At 52.7% G+C, this 20,283-nt stretch overlaps 1 protein-coding gene across 1 annotated transcript in view; it reads left to right on the top strand.

Annotated features, from left to right (window-relative positions):
• Positions 1-20,283, top strand: part of mcmdc2 (minichromosome maintenance domain containing 2) — a 204,277-nt gene that overhangs the window by 27,289 nt on the left and 156,705 nt on the right. Inside the window, exon 5 of the mRNA XM_072467634.1 lies at positions 10,503-10,625. Within this exon, the coding sequence (XP_072323735.1) occupies positions 10,503-10,625 (123 nt within the window). The remainder of the gene's footprint in view (positions 1-10,502; positions 10,626-20,283) is intronic.

Raw genomic sequence — 20,283 nt, 5'->3', positions numbered from 1 at the left:
GTGGAGGTTGGGGAGGGGTTCCGTGCCGGGGTGGAGGTTGGGGGGGGTCCGTGCTGGGGTGGAGGTTGGGGGTTGGGGAGGGGGTCCGTGCCGGGGTGGAGGTTGGGGGTTGTGGAGGGGGTCCGTGCCGGGGTGGAGGTTGGGGGGGGGGTCCGTGCTGGGGTGGAGGTTGGGGGTTGGGGAGGGGTTCCGTGCCGGGGTGGAGGTTGGGGGGGGTCCGTGCTGGGATGGAGGTTGGGGGTTGGGGAGGGGGTCCGTGCCGGGGTGGAGGTTGGGGGTTGTGGAGGGGGTCCGTGCCGGGGTGGAGGTTGGGGGGGGGGTCCGTGCTGGGGTGGAGGTTGGGGCGGGGGGGGGTCCGTGCCGGGGTGGGTGATGGGAGGGCAAATGAGTTGGTCCACCTGGCCAGGTGCCAGCCTCCAACAGTTGGACCCATGCGGTCCATGCCACCTGGCTGGGGGGAGGAGGGGATATGGGCAATGATGACATGTCGTCGTTCCCCTCCCCCCCACCAGGTCGTCATGTTTTCAGATCATCCAGCGATGTTGGCCGCCGTGGTGGCAGCCGCTCATGTCTATGTTGCCCTGGATGAGGAGGAGGAGGAGGAGGAGGAGGAGCGTGCCAGAGAGGCGGCGCAGGCTGCCGCAGAGGGGCAGGCGGCAGCCGCCCAGGCTGGAGGGACACCTGACCGACAGGACGAGGAGGGGGAGGAGGACGTCGCGGCCCCACGGCAACGGAGGCACCCGAGGGCGCCCCGTGTGTACCGGCCCCGGCAGTCATACCAGGACCTCACGGACCGGGAATGCAGGAGGAGACTCCGGATGAGCCGGGAAACCGTGGCACACATCTGCCACCTGCTGGCACACCTGTCACCGCGTGGCACTGGCGGGGGACACCCTCTCCCCGTGTCCGTCAAGGTTACGGTGGCCCTGAACTTTTATGCAACGGGGTCATTCCAGGCACCGAGTGGGGACCTGTCCGGCATATCGCAGACATCGGTGCATCGGTGCATCCGGGCAGTGACAGATGCCCTTTATGCCATGGCGCACCGCTACATCCGCTTCCCCGTGGACCGGGCCAGCCAAGATGCCCGGGCCGTGGGCTTCTCTGCCATTGCCGGGTTCCCCATGGTCCAGGGCGCGATCGATGGGATGCACGTCGCCGTGCGGCCACCTGCAGATAACAGGGCCGTGTTCACTAATAGGAAGGGGACCTATTCGATGAACGTACAGGTGGTCTGCGACCACCGCATGATGATCCTGCACATCTGCGCCCGTTACCCAGGCAGTGTACACGACTCATTCGTGTTGTCGCGGTCATCCATCCCCGGCATGTACGAGGGACGCCATCCCCGGCTGAGGGGCTGGTTGCTGGGCGACAGGGGCTACCCATTGCGATCGTGGCTGATGACGCCTATACGGAGGCCACGCAATGAGGCGGAGAACCGCTACAATGATGCCCATGTAGCGACAAGGGGAGTGATCGAGAGGTGCTTTGGCGTGCTGAAGATGCGTTTCAGGTGCCTGGACCTCTCTGGGGGCGCCCTCCAGTATCGGTCAGATAGGGTCGGCCGCATCATTGTGGTGTGCTGCGTCCTGCACAACATAGCCCAGCAGAGGGGCGATGTGCCGCAGGCAGAGGAGGGCGGAGTGGAGGAGCAGCAGGAAGAGGCCCAGTCCTCCCCAGATGAGGGGGATGGGGGCAATGGTCAGGGCAGACGGGGTAGACACAGACGGGTGGCTGTCCACCGTTACCGGCTGGCCCAGCGGGCACGGGACAGACTGATAGACGCCCGCTTCACTGACTAGATGGGCGTGGGAATCGGGTAGTATGGCCACAGACCGCACACCATGACAACAGCCGACCACCCACACCCCCCACCCATCCATCCACCCAGCACCATCACCCCCCTCCCCAACCCCACACACCCCACCCGCATGCACACCACCCCCCCACTCCCAATTGCCGATCCACCGGCGGCACAACGGGCCGGGCTCACCCAGTTGCGGGTGGACGCGTGTCTATCGCAGGCCATGGAGAATGATGACAGCCCGCCTCCGATGAGCTCCTGGCTCTACATCGTTGGACTATGTCTGACCCATGGCCACAGTACCACCATCCACCCGGACCATCCCTGCATGCGGCTGTGACACTGCAGCGCACGGTCCCGTCCTCTGCCCGGGGGATGTTGATGGCGGCCCAGGGGGAAGGGGGCAGACTCACCTGGGGCTGAGGTAAGACCACCCCTCACACACACACTTGCGCTCAACGTCCATGACACCCCCGCACACTTTGGACAGAGCACAAAGGCAGCTTCGGTAGGTGTAACATTGACTTTAATAACCAAAGGAGTTCATGCACGTGCCCTAGCGCCTAAAACTCATCTGTGCCCTGCACCCGTGCCAACTTACTCAGTGTCTAATTGTTTGGCCTTACGGGCCCTTTGACTACGTCTACGTGGTTCCCCAGACGGTACAGCAGAACTGGAGGTGGACTCCTGTGATTCCTGCCCTCTGACACTGGATCCCTTTGGCGGCCGTTTCCTGGGGCGTCCTGGCCTAGATGGGCCAGGCTGCGGCCCGGGCGACTGGGATGGCGAGCTGCCAGCCTGTCCTGCCCGTTGCCCACCCGATGCACCTGGGACGGAAGGGGGGGAGTCCGAGGTGTCGCGGTGTACCGGGACCTCCCCTACAGAGGGAGCCGGGACGGACCACACCACCTCCTCCTCCCTCGGGGTGCCCGATGGCCCCCAGGCCTCTACATGGGTGGGGGATGCGAACGGACTGGCCATCCGACGCGCCCCCGACATCTGGCGCTGCCAGTCCTGGAGGCCCGTGCTGGTATCGACAGGGGTCTGCAGGTTTGCAGCCATGGAGCCCAGGGGGTTGTCGAACCCTGTCTGCGACAGTGCGACGCCAGCTCGCACATGGCCACTGGCGCCGATGCCCTCAGCGATGGCCTGCTGAGACTGGGCCATGGCCTGCAGAGACTGGGCCATGGCCTGCAGAGACTGGGCTATGGCCTGCTGAGACTGGGCCATGGCCTGCTGAGACTGGGCTATGGCGTTGAGCGCCTCTGCCATCTGGCGCTGGCACTGGCTCATGGCCTCCTGTGAGAGGGCAGCCATTTCCTGGGCCACAGACGCCGCCTGCACGGAAGGCCCCAGGCCTCGCAAACCGTTCCCCATGTCTGACACCGTCGCACCCATTGCCTCCACCGCGGACGCCACCCGTGCGGTGTCAGCCTGGGTGGCACGCATGACCGGGACCACTCCCAGCTCCTGGACGCGGGTGGACTCCTCCACCTGCGACCGCAGCCGCCGCAAGCCACCCGTCACCCTATTCGCTCGTCTCCGTGTCGGTGGTTGCATCGGATCTATGTGTGGGTGTGGTAACTGCAGGAACCCGGGATCCATCTGGGCGGCAGATGTTCGCTTGGCCTGGGCTGCCCTCCGACCGCCCGGTCCCTCTGCTGCTCCTACCTCCACCTGCTGTACCGGGACGGCTGTGTTGTGCGCACCAGTGAGTGTACCAGACGCCTCATCACTAAAGTGCCCAACCGTGGTGAGTGTTTCTGCGATGGTGGAGGGTGTTGGTGACAGCAGTGGCGTTGTGTCGTGCTCTTCGTCCCACTCTGAGTCCATGGCACTTTGGGGTGGGGGTTCGTCTCCACCCATCCACTCTGAGTCACTGTCCGGTATTTCGTCTTCCCGGGTAGGGGTGTCCTGGGTAGTGGTGTCCCGGGTAGGGGTGTCCTGGATAGTGGTGTCCTGGGTAGTGGTGTCCTGGCTCGGATGTGACGGGGGCCTGTGGCTGCCCCCCTCATCGCTGGGTGGTCGCTCCCGCACGTGACGGGGGTGTCGTCTCCCTGTTGCTCCAGGTCTCTCCGTCTCCCGTGGTCTCCGAGGGGCATCCTGCGGGCGTCGCATGCTGGAGGGTTCGGGTCTCTCCATCTCCCGTGGTCTCCGAGGGGCATCCTGCGGGCGTCGCATGCTGGAGGGTTCGGGTCTCTCCGTCTCCCGTGGTCTCCGAGGGGCATCCTGCGGGCGTCGCATGCTGGAGGGTGCGGGTCTCTCCGTCTCCCGTGGTCTCCGAGGGGCATCCTGCGGGCGTCGCATGCTGGAGGGTGCGGGTCTCTCCGTCTCCCGTGGTCTCGGAGGGGCATCCTGCGGGCGGTCTGCATCTGCGGGGATGGGTGCCTGGACGTTTGGTCCTGCGATACACAATGAAGCATGCATGGTTAGACATCAGGCAGTGATCAGGTGATACGGGAGAGGGGGATATAGGGGAGGGGGGATATGGGGACGGGCTGTTGGTGGCTCACTTGCTCGTGGGGCCCCGACCTCTGCATCAGCAACCTCCCGGTCGTCAGGTCCGCCAGCCAGTTCCAGGGCCCTTTCCTCGTGTACGGTCAGTGGCCTCTCATCAGCGGGCCCTCCTCCAGTCCTCACATGCTCCCTATTGTTGTGTGCGCGCTTCTCCTGGGGGGGGGGGGGTGGTGGCAGGGGTAAAAGGCAACAGTGTTAGGCAGGTATATGAATGCACGCCATCGGTTGCGCGTGCATTGCAGAGGTTAAGGTTAGGGCTGGATTCACTTGGGGATATGGGGGATATGGGGGAGGGGGGATATGGGGGAGGGGGGATATGGGGGAGGGGGGATATGGGGGAGGGGGGATATGGGGGATATGGGGGAGGGGGGATATGGGGGAGGGGGGAATATGGGGGATATGTGGGAGGGGGGATATGGGGGAGGGGGGATATGGGGGAGGGGGATATGGGGGATATGGGGGAGGGGGGATATGGGGGAGGGGGGATATGGGGAATATGGGGGAGGGGGGATATGGGGGAGGGGGGATATGGGGGAGGGGGGATATGGGGGATATGGGGGAGGGGGGGATATGGGGGAGGGGGGATATGGGGGAGGGGGGATATGGGGGAGGGGGGATATGGGGGAGGGGGGATATGGGGGAGGGGGGAATATGGGGGATATGGGGGAGGGGGGATATGGGGGATATGGGGGAGGGGGGATATGGGGGAGGGGGGATATGGGGGATATGGGGGAGGGGGGATATGTGGGAGGGGGATATGGGGGAGGGGGGATATGGGGGATATGGGGGAGGGGGGAATATGGGGGATATGGGGGAGGGGGGATATGGGGGAGGGGGGATATGGGGGAGGGGGGGATATGGGGGAGGGGGGGATATGGGGGAGGGGGGGATTTGGGGGAGAGGGGATATGGGGGATATGGGGGACGCTCACCCTGCCTGCTCTGACGAGGTCGTTCACCTTCTTGTGGCACTGGGTGCCTGTCCGTGGTGTCAGGGCCACAGCGGTGACGGCCTCTGCCACCTCCCTCCACAGACGCCGGCTGTGGCGTGGGGCAACTCTGCGGCCGTGCCCGGGATACAGGGCGTCCCTCCTCTGCTCCACCGCATCCAGGAGCGCCTCCACATCGCGTGACTCGAACCTCGGGGCTGAGCGACGGCCAGCCATCAAGTCGGGTGTTGCGGTCGGCTGTTCCGGTCGGGTGGGGGGGAGCTGCGCGGCCTTATGAGCCGTCACGCCGTGCAGCGCGTATGACGCTGCACGGCGTGAACCACTGCGCAAGCGCGGATCCCGTTACGTCGCTGCTAGCCCATTTCGGGCCGCAGACTATCGGCCCATTTTTATGACGTGACGCAAGTGGGATTTGCGCCGTTTTTTGCGCCGATCGGCGGAGTTTCCGCCGATAACGGAGAATTTCGCCCCTGATTATAGAAAAGAGAAGGAAGTGTAAGAGAAGATTCGAGGACACAGTTGGTCAACCGGACAACAGTCGCGACAGTGAAGACACAAGCATCAGCAATAAGGCCAAAATACAAGAACACACACTGAGTAGGAAGCACCGCTTCAAAAGGCTGAAAGGGCTGGTGACCAGAAAACCGGTCTTTCGAAAGATGAAACAAGACCACGTAATCGGTCAAGGTTCAGGAGAACCTTGTTAACATTAACATGTTGTTAATCTGAAAGACTGAATGTGCAATGAACTATGTACAAGGGACACGTTTGAAATTGTTATGCATATCATGTTTTGTAAAGCACAGTTAAATTTGTATATATAAAACATGTTTGAAATTATAATGCATATCATATTTTGTAAAGCACGGTTGTATTTGTTAAAAATTCACATTTCCAAAGAAGGGGGATATGGTGATATGCATAGCAATGTATATAGTTATCTATATGACCTCTGACCAGAAGGTGGCGATAGAGATCCAGCATGTGACTCCAAGATCCGGCAGTTGGTAGTAAGTTGTACAAGAGGATAGTTGCACTAGAAGCAGCTCCAGGAGAATTCACTGAATTAATTTATTTTGTTACCATTTGGATTGGATTTGTTTATTGTCACGTGTACCGAGGTACAGTGAAAAGTATTTTTCTGCGAGCAGCTCAACAGATCATTAAGTACATGAGAAGAAAAGGGAATAAAAGAAAATACATAATAGGGCAACACAACATATACAATGTAACTACATAAGCACTGGCATCGGATGAAGCATACAGGGTGTAGTGTTAATGAAATCAGTCCATAAGAGGGTCATTTAGGAGTCTGGTGACAGTGGGGAAGAAGCTATTTTTGAGTCTGTTCGTGCGTGTTATCAGACTTCTGTATCTCCTACCCGATGGAAGAAGTTGGAAGAGTGAGTAAGCCGGGTGGGAGGGATCTTTGATTATACTGCCCGCTTTCCCCAGGCAGCGGGAGGTGTAGATGGAGTCAATGGATGGGAGGCAGGTTCGTGTGATGGACTGGGCGGTGTTCACGACTCTGAAGTTTCTTGTGGTCCTGGGCCGAGCAGTTGCCATACCAGGCTGTGATGCAGCCTGATAGGATGCTTTCTATGGTGCATCTGTAAAAGTTGGTAAGAGTTTGTATCATAGTTGGTTAGTTATCTTTCCACGTGTTCATCTTGTTAATAAAACTATCTTACTAGTCAACGAACTAGATGTTCTGCGTGCATCAATACTATCACCACAACATAGAACACAACCATGTCAGCAGTTCCGCATGTGGAGTTAGAGCTAGATCCCTTGGAAGCCATAATCAGGGTGCCAGACCTGTTGGAGCTGCAAATGGATGCGGGGGCATAGGTTTTAGCCTTCGCTTCGTTGATTGCTTGCAGGTGGGTTGTGTTAGGATGGAGGTCAGCTTCTCCCCGCTGTGTCTCTGTATGGCTGGGGAATCTAATGGAGTTCCTGTATTTTGAGAAGATAAAATTTGCTCTGAAAGGAGCGGAGGAGGTGTTCCACCAGAGATGGGCTTTGTTTGTTTAACATTTTGGGGACCTGGTCGCTGTCAATGGGTGGAGGGGGTGGGGGGTGTTGTGTAGTGTTGTTAAGATGTTGAAAATTTGAATTAAAATATTTTTCAAAGAAAAATATCTGTCTATCTCCTCCTTACATTTACTCAGTGTCCCAACATCCATCACGCTCTGGGGTAGTGAATTCCACAGATTCACAACCTTTTGAGAGAAGTAAATTCTCCTCATCTCTGTTTTAAATCTGATACCCCTTAACCTAAAACTATGACCTCTTGTTCTAGATTGCCCCACAAGAGGAAGTATCCATTTTACGTCAACTTTGTCAATACCGTTTATCATCTTATGTACCTCAATTAAATCGCCTCTCATTTATCTAAACCCAAGAGTGTTGCCAGTAAAACGTCAGATACTTCGATCAGTTTATTTACTCAAACATTTTATCCAGGTATCTTTATTGGCGAGATGAACAAATGACAACACAAGTGTATAACTCAACCAAGTTTATTTAACACACAGTAAAACAGTTACCCCTAAATTATCCCACTATTAACAGTCCCAAGATTCTTAATACTACCCAAGCCGATGGTCTCAGTCGAGCTGTGGAACCAGCGAAGGTGGGTCCCGCAAGCTGCTTCCTTCCATCTCTGGTCCAATCTTCTCGAGTACCTCAGAGTCCAGTCTACGCTGGGGAGGGTTCTGGGGTCAATTCTTATACCCTTCTCCATGCCTTTCCAGAAACTTCTCTGGCCCTCAGCCAATGGAGGCTTGGGTGGAGGCCACAATATCCAATGGAGTTACTGATGGCTACTCAGCAGGAAACCAGGAATCCGCCCACAGGGGTCCATTGCAAGGGGTATTGTTTGCACGTAACCTCGTACCATGTAAGGTAACGGTGGGAAAACTGGGTGCCGGCATGTCTGGCTTTATCTGGGCTACCCAAAGCAAATCGATCCATATGCATAGACCCAATTATCTCCTGATGGGTGATTGACAGGACAGGCCCAGACATGTCCTGGCAGTTTGTCTGAGTTCAGTGTATTCAAACTTGGCAAAGTTTGAAATCCCATCAGGCCGTTGTTGGAGCTGGCTGTGACTTGATTTCAAATGTCCAGTTCTTAATTTAAATTGTCCCATTTTATTGTGCCTAAAATACAGCCACTCTCCACAGAATATAGGTTTAAATTGCTCAATCTCTCTTCATCCCCTCATCTCTGGAATCAATCTAGTGAACCTCCTCTGAACTGCCTCTAATGCAACTACATCCTTCCTCAAATAAGAGGACCAAAACTGTACACAGTATTCCAGGTAAGCCTCACCAGTGCCGTTTACAGTTACAGCAACACTTCCCTACTTTTATACTCTATTCCTTTAGCTATAAAGGCCACAATTCCATTTGTCTTCCTTATTACCTACTGTACCTGGATATTAGTTTTCTGTGATTCATGCACGAGGACACCCAGATCCCTCTGCACCCAAGCACTCTGCAGCTTACATCCTCCTGCAGTCTATGGCTATCTCCCTCATTATTTACCACCATACCAATTCTTGTGTCATTCGCAAACTTCTTGATCATTCCCCTATATTTAAGACAAAATCTATAATGTACACCACAAATAGCAAGGACCCCAGAACCGAGTCCTGCGGAACCCCATTGGAAACAGTCTCCCAGTCACAGAAATATCCCTCTACCATCACCCTGTTTCCTGCCTCTCAGTGAATTTTGGATCCAATGTGCCACTTTGCCTTGGATCCCATGGGCCCTTACTTTCTTGAGGAACCTTATCAAAAACCTTGCTAAAGTCCATATGGACCGTATAAAGTGCATTACCCTCATCAGCATTCCTCGTTACCTCCTCAAAGAATTTGTTAAACATGATCTTCCTTTCGCAAATCCATGCTGACTAGCACTGAATAATCCATGTCGGTCCAGGTGCAGGTATAGTCTGTCCATCAGAATGTTTTCTAGTAACTTACCCTCCACCGAGGTTAGACTGACTGGCTTATAATTTCCTGGTCTATCCCTACCTCCCTTTTTTTAATTATGGGACAATGTCAGTAATCCTCTGGCACCTCACTTGTGGCCAGAAATGTATTGATAATTACTGCCAAATACTCCTGATATCACCTCCCTCAACAGCCTGGAATGCATCTCATCCAGGCCTGTGGGTTTATCCATTTTTAAAGCTGCTGTACCTGCTAGTACCTCCTCGCTCTGTTAATTTCCTCTAATATTTCACAATCCTCCACCCTGATGTCTACAGCTACATCATCCTTTTCCGTTGTGAAGACCGACACAAAGTATTCAATGAGAACTGTACCCACATCTTTCAGGTCCACACACACCGTACCTATATGATCCCTAATTGGACCTACTCTTTTGCTAATTATTCTCGTTTTCTTCTTTAAGACATTTCTTAAAACGTGCCTCATTGACCAAACCTTTGATCATCTGACCTAATGTCTCCTCATGTGAATCAGTCTTTATTTTATAATGCTCCAGTGAAGCGCCTTGGAACTTTTCATTATGTTAAAGTCGCTATATAAATGTAACATGTCAATATATAGTACCTACCACATTGGCAGGGTATTTCAATTACTTCATTTTTAAAGTATCACTGTTGTTTGAGTACAGCAAAGTGCCACATGTCGAAAATTTGATGAATGACTGATTAATCTATTTCAGAGGTATTGGTTCATGGATAAATGTTAGTCAGGACCTTTTGGCTCTGTTGCAAATGCTACCACTGAGAACAGCCAACATTTGGTTCTATGAGAGAGTAGCCAGCTCCACTGAGGTCCAAATGTATCAGTTGAGAAATTTGGGGTCTACAATTTATGACTTTGTCTTCAAGCATAGTCAATTAGCACAATGCATAATTTTCCACCAGAGTTTGTAAGGGATTTAAATATTATTTCTTTAAAATGTCTAAGAGCATGACATATATTATGGACCCGGGTTCAATTCCTGGCTTGGGTCACTGTCTGTGCGGAGTCTGCATATTCTCCCCCTGTCTGCGTGGGTTTCTTCCGGGTGCTTTGGTTTCCTCCCACAAGTCCCGAAAGATGTGCTTTTTAGGTGAATTCTGAATTCTCCCTCAGTGTACCCGAACAGGCGCTGTAGTGTGGCGACTCGGGGATTTTCACAGTAACTTAATTGCAGTGTTAATGTCAGCCTACTTGTGACACTGATAAAGATTATTATTATTAGGTTTTCAGTACATTCGGGTGCATACTGTAGGTGCTACAGAATCAGCAACCGTGCGAAATGACTTCACGTGCACTTTGTGTAACTCTGCACTCAAGGAAGATGTGAAGTTCAGAGTATTGGGTGGTATGTGTATAATTTCTACCATTCTCAGCTAAATTCTTTATATTGTAATTTTAATTGTACATGAAATGATGCTTGGCAGATATTACTGAAAGACTATTCTAAAACAGCAGTCGAATAACTTTCATATGTGTGTAGCTAGAATAGTTACGGATTGAAGAACAGAACCTGCTTTAAATGAATTACATATAATCTATGTTGGAAACACAAATTATCAAAATTCTGTTGCAAAATTTTAATTTACAATCGTTTGTGTGCTTCGTTTAAATAGAATCATAGAATGTCTACGGCACAGAAGGGGCTATTTTATTGGCCATGCCTGTGCCGGCTCTGCAGAGCAACATTATCAATAATAATATTCAGTATTTTGTGCATCACTCCAAAATTAAATTGTTTGTATATCTTGTAAGGATGTGAAATGGTGCAAGTGTAAAATATATTCACCCGAAGGCTCAACTAGTTAACTAAACGATTGATTGAAGCATATAAGGCAATAAATATCCACATTTGTTCCTGCTATTGCCGAATTAACTTTTCTCACACTGGGCATCAACATTAATGCTACAATTAACTTTCGTGGCCCAAAGATTACAGGGCAGAAAGTAGGCCAGGATTCGTACTCTACATTTCTAACCAGAGACTTTATGTGGAAGGGAGGTAGGAGAGACTCCCAGATGCAAACCATTTATCTCAATGATCAGGGGGCTGTTTAGCACAGGGCTAAATCGCTGGCTTTGAAAGAAGACCAAGCCAGGCCAGCAGCATGATTCAATTCCTGTAACAGCCTCCCCGAACAGGCGCCGGAATGTGGCGACTAGGGGCTTTTCACAGTAATTTCATTTGAAGCCTACTTGTGACAATAAGCAATTTTCTTCTTCTTTCTTCATAATACCACATGTCATGGCATCAGAGGAACCCTAGCCTATCTTTCACACAAACCACCCCTCCGCCGAGGTCTCCTTTCCGAATTTCTCCGCCCCTCACTGGTGACATAATGAGGTTCCTGCGCAAAAGGGTGGGGACTTAATTTTAATGAATTTCACTATATTTAAATATGATTAATGGGCTTCCTAGCCATATGTTCCACACTCACAAAATATTTATGCCTCACCAAGGTGACGTCATGCCAGCGAGGTTCGCAATAGCAATTTAAGATTGTGAAGCAGTCAAGGGGATCCTGTTGGGGTACCAAGGTAAGTATAGCCCCCAGGGGAGAGGGACATGCCTGAGGCAGTGCCAACCCGTGCCGGGACATTGCCAGAGACAGGCCCTCTGGGGATCCCAATGAGTGGGGTAAGGTTCCTGTTATGTGTGGTGGTGGGTAGGGTGGATGGGGGGGGGAGAGCGCCAAGGCCTTTGAAGAGGGTGACTTGACAGTGACGGGGGAGCGGTAGTGAGGGGGAGAACCTGGCATTTGTGGGGGGGATGGACCTTGCATTGGGTGGGGAGCGACGGCGATACTGCTGTGATAGTTATGGTGGTGGGGAGGGAGCCTGATAATTGTGCGGTTGGCGGGGTGGGAGGAGAGCCCCTGATTACTTTGTGAAGAGTTTAACTTAAGTGCTGATTGTGGCACCTTTTAAAGATTGCGACCCAATGTCTAGTGGAGCCAGCCTTGCTGTCAAATTATGAGAAAATTCCCCCTTTGTTTTTTAATATTGAGCCCAATCTTCTGGTCTCTGGATCATCAGAGACCAGACGTTCATTGGAAGATTCGATTTGGACCCTGTGGAAGCCCTCACTTCTGGACCTATGTGAGAATTGCTCAGGCAGTTTCAGCTTTCAGTGTGAAATTCCCCTGCTCCCCAGACCCTCCATGAATATCTCCAACTCTGAGTTAAAGTCAGAGATTTGGGACAGACCTGCTGCAACCTGTGTTGAGGAGAGCAGAGACTGAGTGAGTGATGTGTGGTGGTGGGTACAGTGGCCCACTCTAAATGGGGAATATTGTTGTCTGCAGCTGACAGCGTGTGTTTGAGGTCCGACTTCTCAACTTAATTCTTAACTCCCTATATTCTGCTTTTAGGACCTCACCCTTTTTTACCTATGTTGTTGGTACCGATGTGCAACATAATTACTGGCTGTTCACCATCCCCCTCCAGAATATTCTGCAACCGTTCCATGATATTTTTGACGCTAGCACCAGGGAGGCAACATACCATCCTTGAGTCTTGTTTGCGGCCAAAGAAACACCTATCTATTACCCTTGCAATTGAATCCCCTATAGCTATTGCATTCCCACACTTTTTATTTCCCCCTTCTGCAACAGAACCAACCGTGGTGCAATGAATTTGGTTGTTGCTACTTTCCCCTGCAAGGTCATTCCCCTCAACAGTACCCAAAGCCACTTTTTGTGGCGGTGATGTGCTGAGGCGGACACGCATCAGGTGGCTCTCCTTCCAGTTGGACCCACACAGTGATTTATTTGAGCTTTGGGCCCGAAAAGCACCTAAAACCCATCCAAATACAAAAGGCATCAACAGTGCGAGAAGGAAAGAGGATGCCCGCGAACAGCAGCTCAAGGGGCCGGCGAGAAGTCAGAAGCAGAAGCGGAGGAAAGGGGCAGGAACAACGAGGCGAGGCTGAGGCCCAGGCCAACCAGGAGGGGGAAAGATCAGCGACCAGAACGTCAGAGCAGGAGCAGGCAACAACATCGCGCCCCCCCCCCCCCCCCCCCCACTCGGGGAAGAATGGAGGAACGTTTTGAAAGAGGAATTGACCGCTATGAAGGAAGTGATCAAGATGGAGTTCCGGGTGGTGACGGAAGCGATAGCCACCCTTGAGAGCACCATAAAAAGCCTGGGATGGAAGGTGGAGGCCCAGGAGAAGATGATCCTGGACCTGGAGAAGGCATCAACAGACCAGTGCGACAGGATAGTGACTCTGGAGGCCGAAGTGAAGAGGTTGGTGGCGACACAGGGGAACCTAAAAGGGAAGGTCAAGGACCAGGAGAATAGGTCCAAGCGGCAAAACATCCACATCGTGGGCCTGCCAAAGGGGATGAGGAGAGGGACCCAATGGGCTACATCGTCCGAATGCTGGGCAGTCTAGTCGGGAGGGAAGGCTATCCAAAGCCCCCAGACATGGACAGGACACACAGGTCGCTCCAGCCGAAACCCAAAACTGGGGAGCAGCCGAAAGCAATAATTGCGAAGCTGCACCGATTCCAGGACCGGGACTAAATCCTGAGGTGGGCCTGACAGACAAAGTCATGCTCTTGGGAAGGGCACAGAATCAGAGCCCACCAGGACATTGGGGCGGACCTAGAAAATTGAGGGCCGAATTGAACAGAGCAAAGTCAGCGCTCTACAAAAAAGGGGGTGCGATTCGGCATGCGCCAGACTCTGGGTGACATACCAGGGGAAGGAACATTACTTCGGCACCCCGGTGGAGGCCAATGAGTTCATAAAAATGAGCAACCTGGAGGGAGAGTAGACGCGGCAGCAGTGAAAGCCATCGTACTAGCGAGGAGGGCTTGTACGGGAAGACAGGCAGTAAGGGAGGCTACGGCACACCTCTCAGATGAGAGGGAGCTTCTGGCCAAAAGGGGGGGGCGACAGGCAGAAGGGGGGTTGAACGCAAGGGAGGACAGGACAGAGGGATGGGGGACAAGAGGGTGGGATTTGGGAAGGGGGTAATGGGGACGGGGAGGATACGCAGAGTAGAAAGGGGACAAAAAGATTGATAAGGCTAGGCAGTGAGACAAACATAGGCCTCGGCAAGCATGGAGCAGGGTGAGGAACCAAGATGGCGCCGCAAGCAGCCACTCAGGAGGGCCCCTGGGCAAAGGGAGACCCCGGAGTGCAGGGACGCACCCACGTGGCTTACACATATTTGGCGGCCATGTTGGGTGCCCTCTAACAAAGAGAATCCCCAGAGTGCAGGAGCGCGTCCACCAGGTAAGTATGGTTGATCCGCAGGACCGGGGGGGTCAGAAATCCCCCACCAGGATTGTTATCTGGAACATAAGGGGACTTAACGGCCCGGTGAAAAGATCCAGAGACTTCGCCCACCTAAGTAGTCTGAAGGCCCACATAGTTTACCTGCAGGAGACGCACCTGAGGGAGAAGGACAGACTGCTGGTAAGGAAGGGCTGGGTGGAACGCAGTACCATTCATGCTACGAGACTAGGGTTGGGGAGTAGCCAACTGATCAGCAAGAGGACGAGATTTATGGAGACCAAAACGGTTATGTGCCCAGGGGGATGGTACGTCATGGTCAGCAGTGTCCTGGATGGAGCACCGGTGGTGCTGGTAAATGTGTATGCTCCCAACTGGGACGACACAGAATTTATAAAAAAGACCATGGCGGAAATCCCCGACATCGACACACACCGACTGATTATGGTGGGTGATTTTAACTGCGTACAGGACCCACTTTTTGATTGATTGATCAAACGCCAGAACGGGGAGAAAGACAGGCATGGCTAGGGAGTTAGGAATGTTCATGGAGCAGATGGGGGCGGTGGAACCATGGAGGTTTCTACACCTGGGAGAAAAGGAATTCTCATTCTTTTCGGAGGTGCACAAGGTATACACCCGCATCGACTTCTTTGTGGGGAAAATGGTGCTTCCAGGAATCATGGGAGCGGAATATTCCACGATCGTCATCTCCTACCATACTCCACATTACATGGATGTGAAGTTGGAGACAGGCCGTGTCCAGCGCCCCACATGGAGACTGGACATGGACCTCCTGGCCGACAAGGCATTCTGCCAGAAAACATCGCGGGCTATAGGTGATTACGTTAGTAACTACCAGAATGGGGAGGTCTCACCCTCCATGTTCTGGGAGGCACTGAAGGCCATGATTAGAGGAGAGATGATAGTCTGTAAGACATGCAGAGACAGGGAAGAGGGTGGCAGCTTGTTGACTCCATTCTGGAGGTCGACAGAAAGTACTCCGAGGCCCCGACCGTAGAGCTGCTGGCGGGAAGGAAAAAGCTACCAATGGACTTTAACCTGCTATCCACCAGGAAAGCAGTGCACCAACTCCACCAGATACAGGGGACCTTCTATGAACACGGGGACAAGGCTGGCCGCCTACTGGCTCACCAGCTGAGAAAGCAGGCAGCCACGAGGGAAATAGCACAGGTAAAGAATAACAGAGGCAGGTTGGTAGCAGAACCAAAAGAGGTCAATCAAGCATTCATGACCTTCTACCAAGGACTGTACACCTCCAAGCCCCCGACGGGGGGGTGAGGACGAAAGAGTTCCTCAACGTATTGCAACCACCAGTTGTGGGGGAAGCCAGACCGGGGGCGGGTGGGGGACTTCTATAAAAAATTTGCATCAGCCCTGGCCCCACACCTAAGGGACATGTTCGCAGACGCGCTAGCAAGGGCCACTTTGTCTCCCACGTCAGCGCAGGCCACAATCTCACTGATACCCAAAAAAGATAAAGACCTGACCGAATGCGGATCATATAGACCCATTTCGCTGCTGAATGTAGACGCAAAAACGCTTGCAAAATGCTCGCAAAGTTTTGGCCATAAGGCTGGAAAGCTGTGTACCAGAGGTGGTCGCAGAGGACCAAACGGGAATTGTCAAGGGTAGGCAACTCACTGTGTACATCAGGTGGCTGTTGAGTGTAATTATGACCCTCCCCCCCCCCCCCCCCCCCTCGAGGTACTGGAACAGTTTTGGCTAGGAGCGGGATGCACCACCTTGGTGAGACCCCTGTACAACGCTCCCAAGGCGTGCATTCGAACCAACACCACCAACTCTGAATAAGTCCAGCTACAAAGAGGCACAAGGCAAAGATGCCCCTTGTCCCCGCTCTTGTTCGCACTAGTAATCAAACGCCTGGCCATAGCCTTGCAGGACATGAAAAGCTGGAAGGGCATCCAGGGAGGAGACAGAGAGCCTTGAGTCTAACTCCATGTGGATGACCTGCTTCTGTATGTCTGTAAGCCACAGGAAGGACTGAAGACAATCATGCAGATCCTGAATGAGTTCGGAACCTTCTCGGGTTACAAACTCAACCTGGGCAAAAGTGAGGCATTCCCATTGAACCCAAACGGGGGAGGGACCGAGATGGAGGGGCTCACGTTTAAAACAACCCAGAACAGATTCCGATACCTGGGGATCCAAATAGCCAGAGACTGGGCACAGATCCACAGGTGGAACCTGACCAGCCTGGTGGAAGAAGTCAAAAAGAACCTACAGAGGTGGGGCACACTCCCACTCTCCCTGGCGGGGCGAGTGCAGACGATCAAGATGAATGCGCTGCTGAGGTTCCTCTTCCTGTTTAGATCCATTCCGATCTTCATCCCCTTGGCCTTTTGCCAAAATGTAGACAGCTTAATCATGGTGTTTGTGTGGGGGGCTAAGAACCCGAGTGTTCCCAAATCGACACTGCAAAGGAGGAAAATCAAAGGTGGCTTGGCATTACCAAACCTGCAGTACTACCACTGGGCAGCAACTTCAGAAAGAGTGAGGGGATGGGTAAACAAACCCAATCAGAGTGGATGTGGATGGAGGAAGACTCCTGCAAGGGGTCGATCCTGGCTACAGTAGCACTCCCATCCCCCTCTGCAAAATACACATCAAGCCCAATGGTAGCGGCCACACTGAAAACGTGGGCCCAATTAAGGCAGCACTTCGGGCTGACTAGGATGTCCCCCATGGCTCTCATCTGCGGCAATTACAGATTCCCCCACCCATGCTAGACATCACTTTCAGGAAATGGAAACGAGACGGGGGCACACTGACAGTTAGGGACATTTACGTAGGGCACAGACTAGCGACACTGGATGAACTGACGGTGGAATGGGAACTGCCGACAGGATGGAAAATGAGACACCTGTAAAAAAGCACTTCCTCCGCAAAGAGACAGTAGGATACCCCGGGGCCCCAGAGACCACACTATTAGAGGACCTGATAAACACAGACAGTAAAGAGGGGGGACTCTGTGGGAAAATGTATGGGCAGCTACTGGACATAGCCCGAACACCACTAGATGAGACCAGACGGAAATGGGGACGGAAGTGGGGTGGGGACTCTGGAGCAAAGCACTGAGCAGGGCCAACTCCACCTCCTCCTGCACAAGGCTCAGCCTCATGCAGTTCAAAGTGGTGCTCAGAGCACACCTGACCAGAACCCGAATGAACAGGTTCTTCCCGGAGGTGGAGGACAAATGTGAACGATGCCAGAGGGGCCTATATGTTCTGGGCATGTCCCAAACTAGCTGGGTTCTGGACAACCTTCTCTGAGGCAATGTCCAAGGTTGTGAGGGTAAGGGTGAAGCCATGCCCAAATGTGGCAATCTTTGGGGTATCAGAGCAGCCAGAACTACACATGGGGAAGGGAGCCGATGTCCTCGCTTTCGCTTCCCTAATTGTATGCAGGAAAATCCTGCTCGGCTGGCGATCAGCATCACCATCCACAGCTGCAGACTGGCTCGCTGACCTTTCGGAACTTTTCCACCTGGAGAAGACTAAGAACGCCATCAGAGGATCGGAGAAAGGCTTCCTAAACTCATGGGGGCAGTTTGTTGGCCTGTTCCAGAACCTGTTCGAGGCGAGCAACAATGAATAAAATGGGGAAACGGGAAAGCTAGAAAGAAAAGGGAGAGGAAAAAAGAAAATAAAGACAGGGAGCCACAGGATAGCGCAACCCAGGGTGGAGGGCGGTGGGGGGGAAGGAGAGAAGAGAGGAGAAAAGGCTGAATGGACACAAAAGGGACAACGTGGGAGGGAGGGGGCAACCACCCCCCAATCACAGGGGAAACACAGCCAATGTTGACGGGGGATGAAAAGGAAGAGGGGGGGAGGGGAAACACCCCCTCAAAACCAACCAGGGGACACAAGAGGGGTGGGGGAGAGGAGGGCAGGGAGGGGCGGGCTGGGGGGTTGCGGGAAGGACCACACACCGAGCCAGAGGGTGGCAGAATGTAAATAAGGGAAGGAAAAAACAAACCTTTCTGTATTGTACAGTAAATAAACACAGCCACCAATGTACATAACTGTTTATAAATTTGAAATTGCCAATAAAAATATATTTTTTTAAACTATCCCCAAAGAGGTATATCTGTTTTGCAGGTTAATGGCCACAAGAGATTCCTGCACTGTCTGCCTAGCTATACTGTTCTGCCTGGTGATCGCCCATTCCCTTCCTTCCTGCGTAGTCTGAGCTTACGGTGTGACCACCTCTCTATACGTGCTTTGCACGACACTCTGCCTCGCCGATGCTCCACAATGTCCCCAGCCGCCGCTCCAGCTCCAAAACCCAGTCTTCCAGGAGCTGTAGCTGGAGACACTTCCTGCACACATGGAAATGTTCCCAGCTTTCCACATGGAGCAAACCAATGCTTTTAGCTCTCCTGCCATGGCTTACTCCTTTAAATTGAACCTTTGAAAGATGTTTGATATTAGATTAAATCCAATTTTTTATGGCCCTCCTTTCCTTGTCCTTGTTATATAAACCGCAAAATGTATTTTCAACTGCGAGTGATAGAAGTTGTAAAGACCTTACCTTACCCACCACTTACCCATCAGCTCTCTCCCTTGTAGCTGCAGCAGGGCAAGAACACTCTCTGAAGATTTAAAAGTTACAAAGCAAGGAGAAAAAGCAGAGAGCATCTGTTTCCGCTCTGCACCGAATTCCCACTCTGTTTTAAATTCCCAAGTTTAAAACTCACTCTGGCTGTGCCTCACTCCGAATGTGGCCTCGCCCATTGCTCTTGCACAAATCTTGAATATTCAAGGGTAATTCACATTTCAAATGGACAGGAAGATAGGAAAAGGAGATGGGGTATCTCTGCTAGCAAAGATTGAAAACAGGAGGGGGAGTTGTGGAATCCTTGTGGAAGGCATGTCCACGTGTACTGCTGATGTTTAAAAATTAAGGCAAATTTGTATTGGCACGCTTTTGCCAATGGAATGGACCAGAATCCATTACTGACGTCCAAAACCGTAAAGTATTGTGAGTTGAGTCCGTTTGAGCATGGTCTCGGGACTTGTGGCTACCGTGGGGGCTGCTGCGGGGGGGACTTTGTTGAGTTCCCGGTAATCGATGGTCAGTCGCCATGATCCATCGGGCTTTCTCACTGGCCAAATCGGGGCATTATTAGTGGAGGCTACTGATCTGAGTACGCCCTGCTCTAATAAGCTGTCGATAACTTTTGCGATTTCTCCCTCTGCCTCTTGGGGAAATCCGTATTGCTTTTGGGGTCTAGGGTCAGGTCCTGTGATTTGAACGGAACCAGTCATCCGGCCACAGTCATGTTTGTGGGTCGCGAATGCTGTCCTGTGCTTCTGCAGAACTGCAGTAACCTGCTTGTCTGTGCTAATCGTGGTCGATCAAACCAAAATTCGCTGACCGCGCTAATCTTGTTTGCGTATTCACCTATTGTGAGCGTTGCGGGGGCTCTTGTGGATTTTGCCATTCTCCAAACACATTAGTTTACCAGATCAAATGAAAGGTGGTGGGAGTTCATAAAGTCAATTCCCAAAATTGTGCTGTGTGGGGTAGATCGACTAAAACTAAGGGGTGCTTGGTCATTATAGTGCTAATCTGAATTAGTACAGGGGCTGTGATGTGTCCCTGCTGTGAGTGCCCTGTGAAGCCGCTGAGGGTGATGGTGGTTATAGTGGGCCACGCGCCTTTCTGGAATATGGTGGAGGAATTGTTTTGTACAGACTGCTCCCAGGTGCGGGACA

This window comes from Scyliorhinus torazame, chromosome 11 (assembly GCF_047496885.1).
Source record: "Scyliorhinus torazame isolate Kashiwa2021f chromosome 11, sScyTor2.1, whole genome shotgun sequence".
Classification (NCBI taxonomy): domain Eukaryota; kingdom Metazoa; phylum Chordata; class Chondrichthyes; order Carcharhiniformes; family Scyliorhinidae; genus Scyliorhinus; species Scyliorhinus torazame.
Note: the sequence above shows the minus strand (reverse complement) of the source record. Positions and strands in the feature narration are given on the sequence as shown.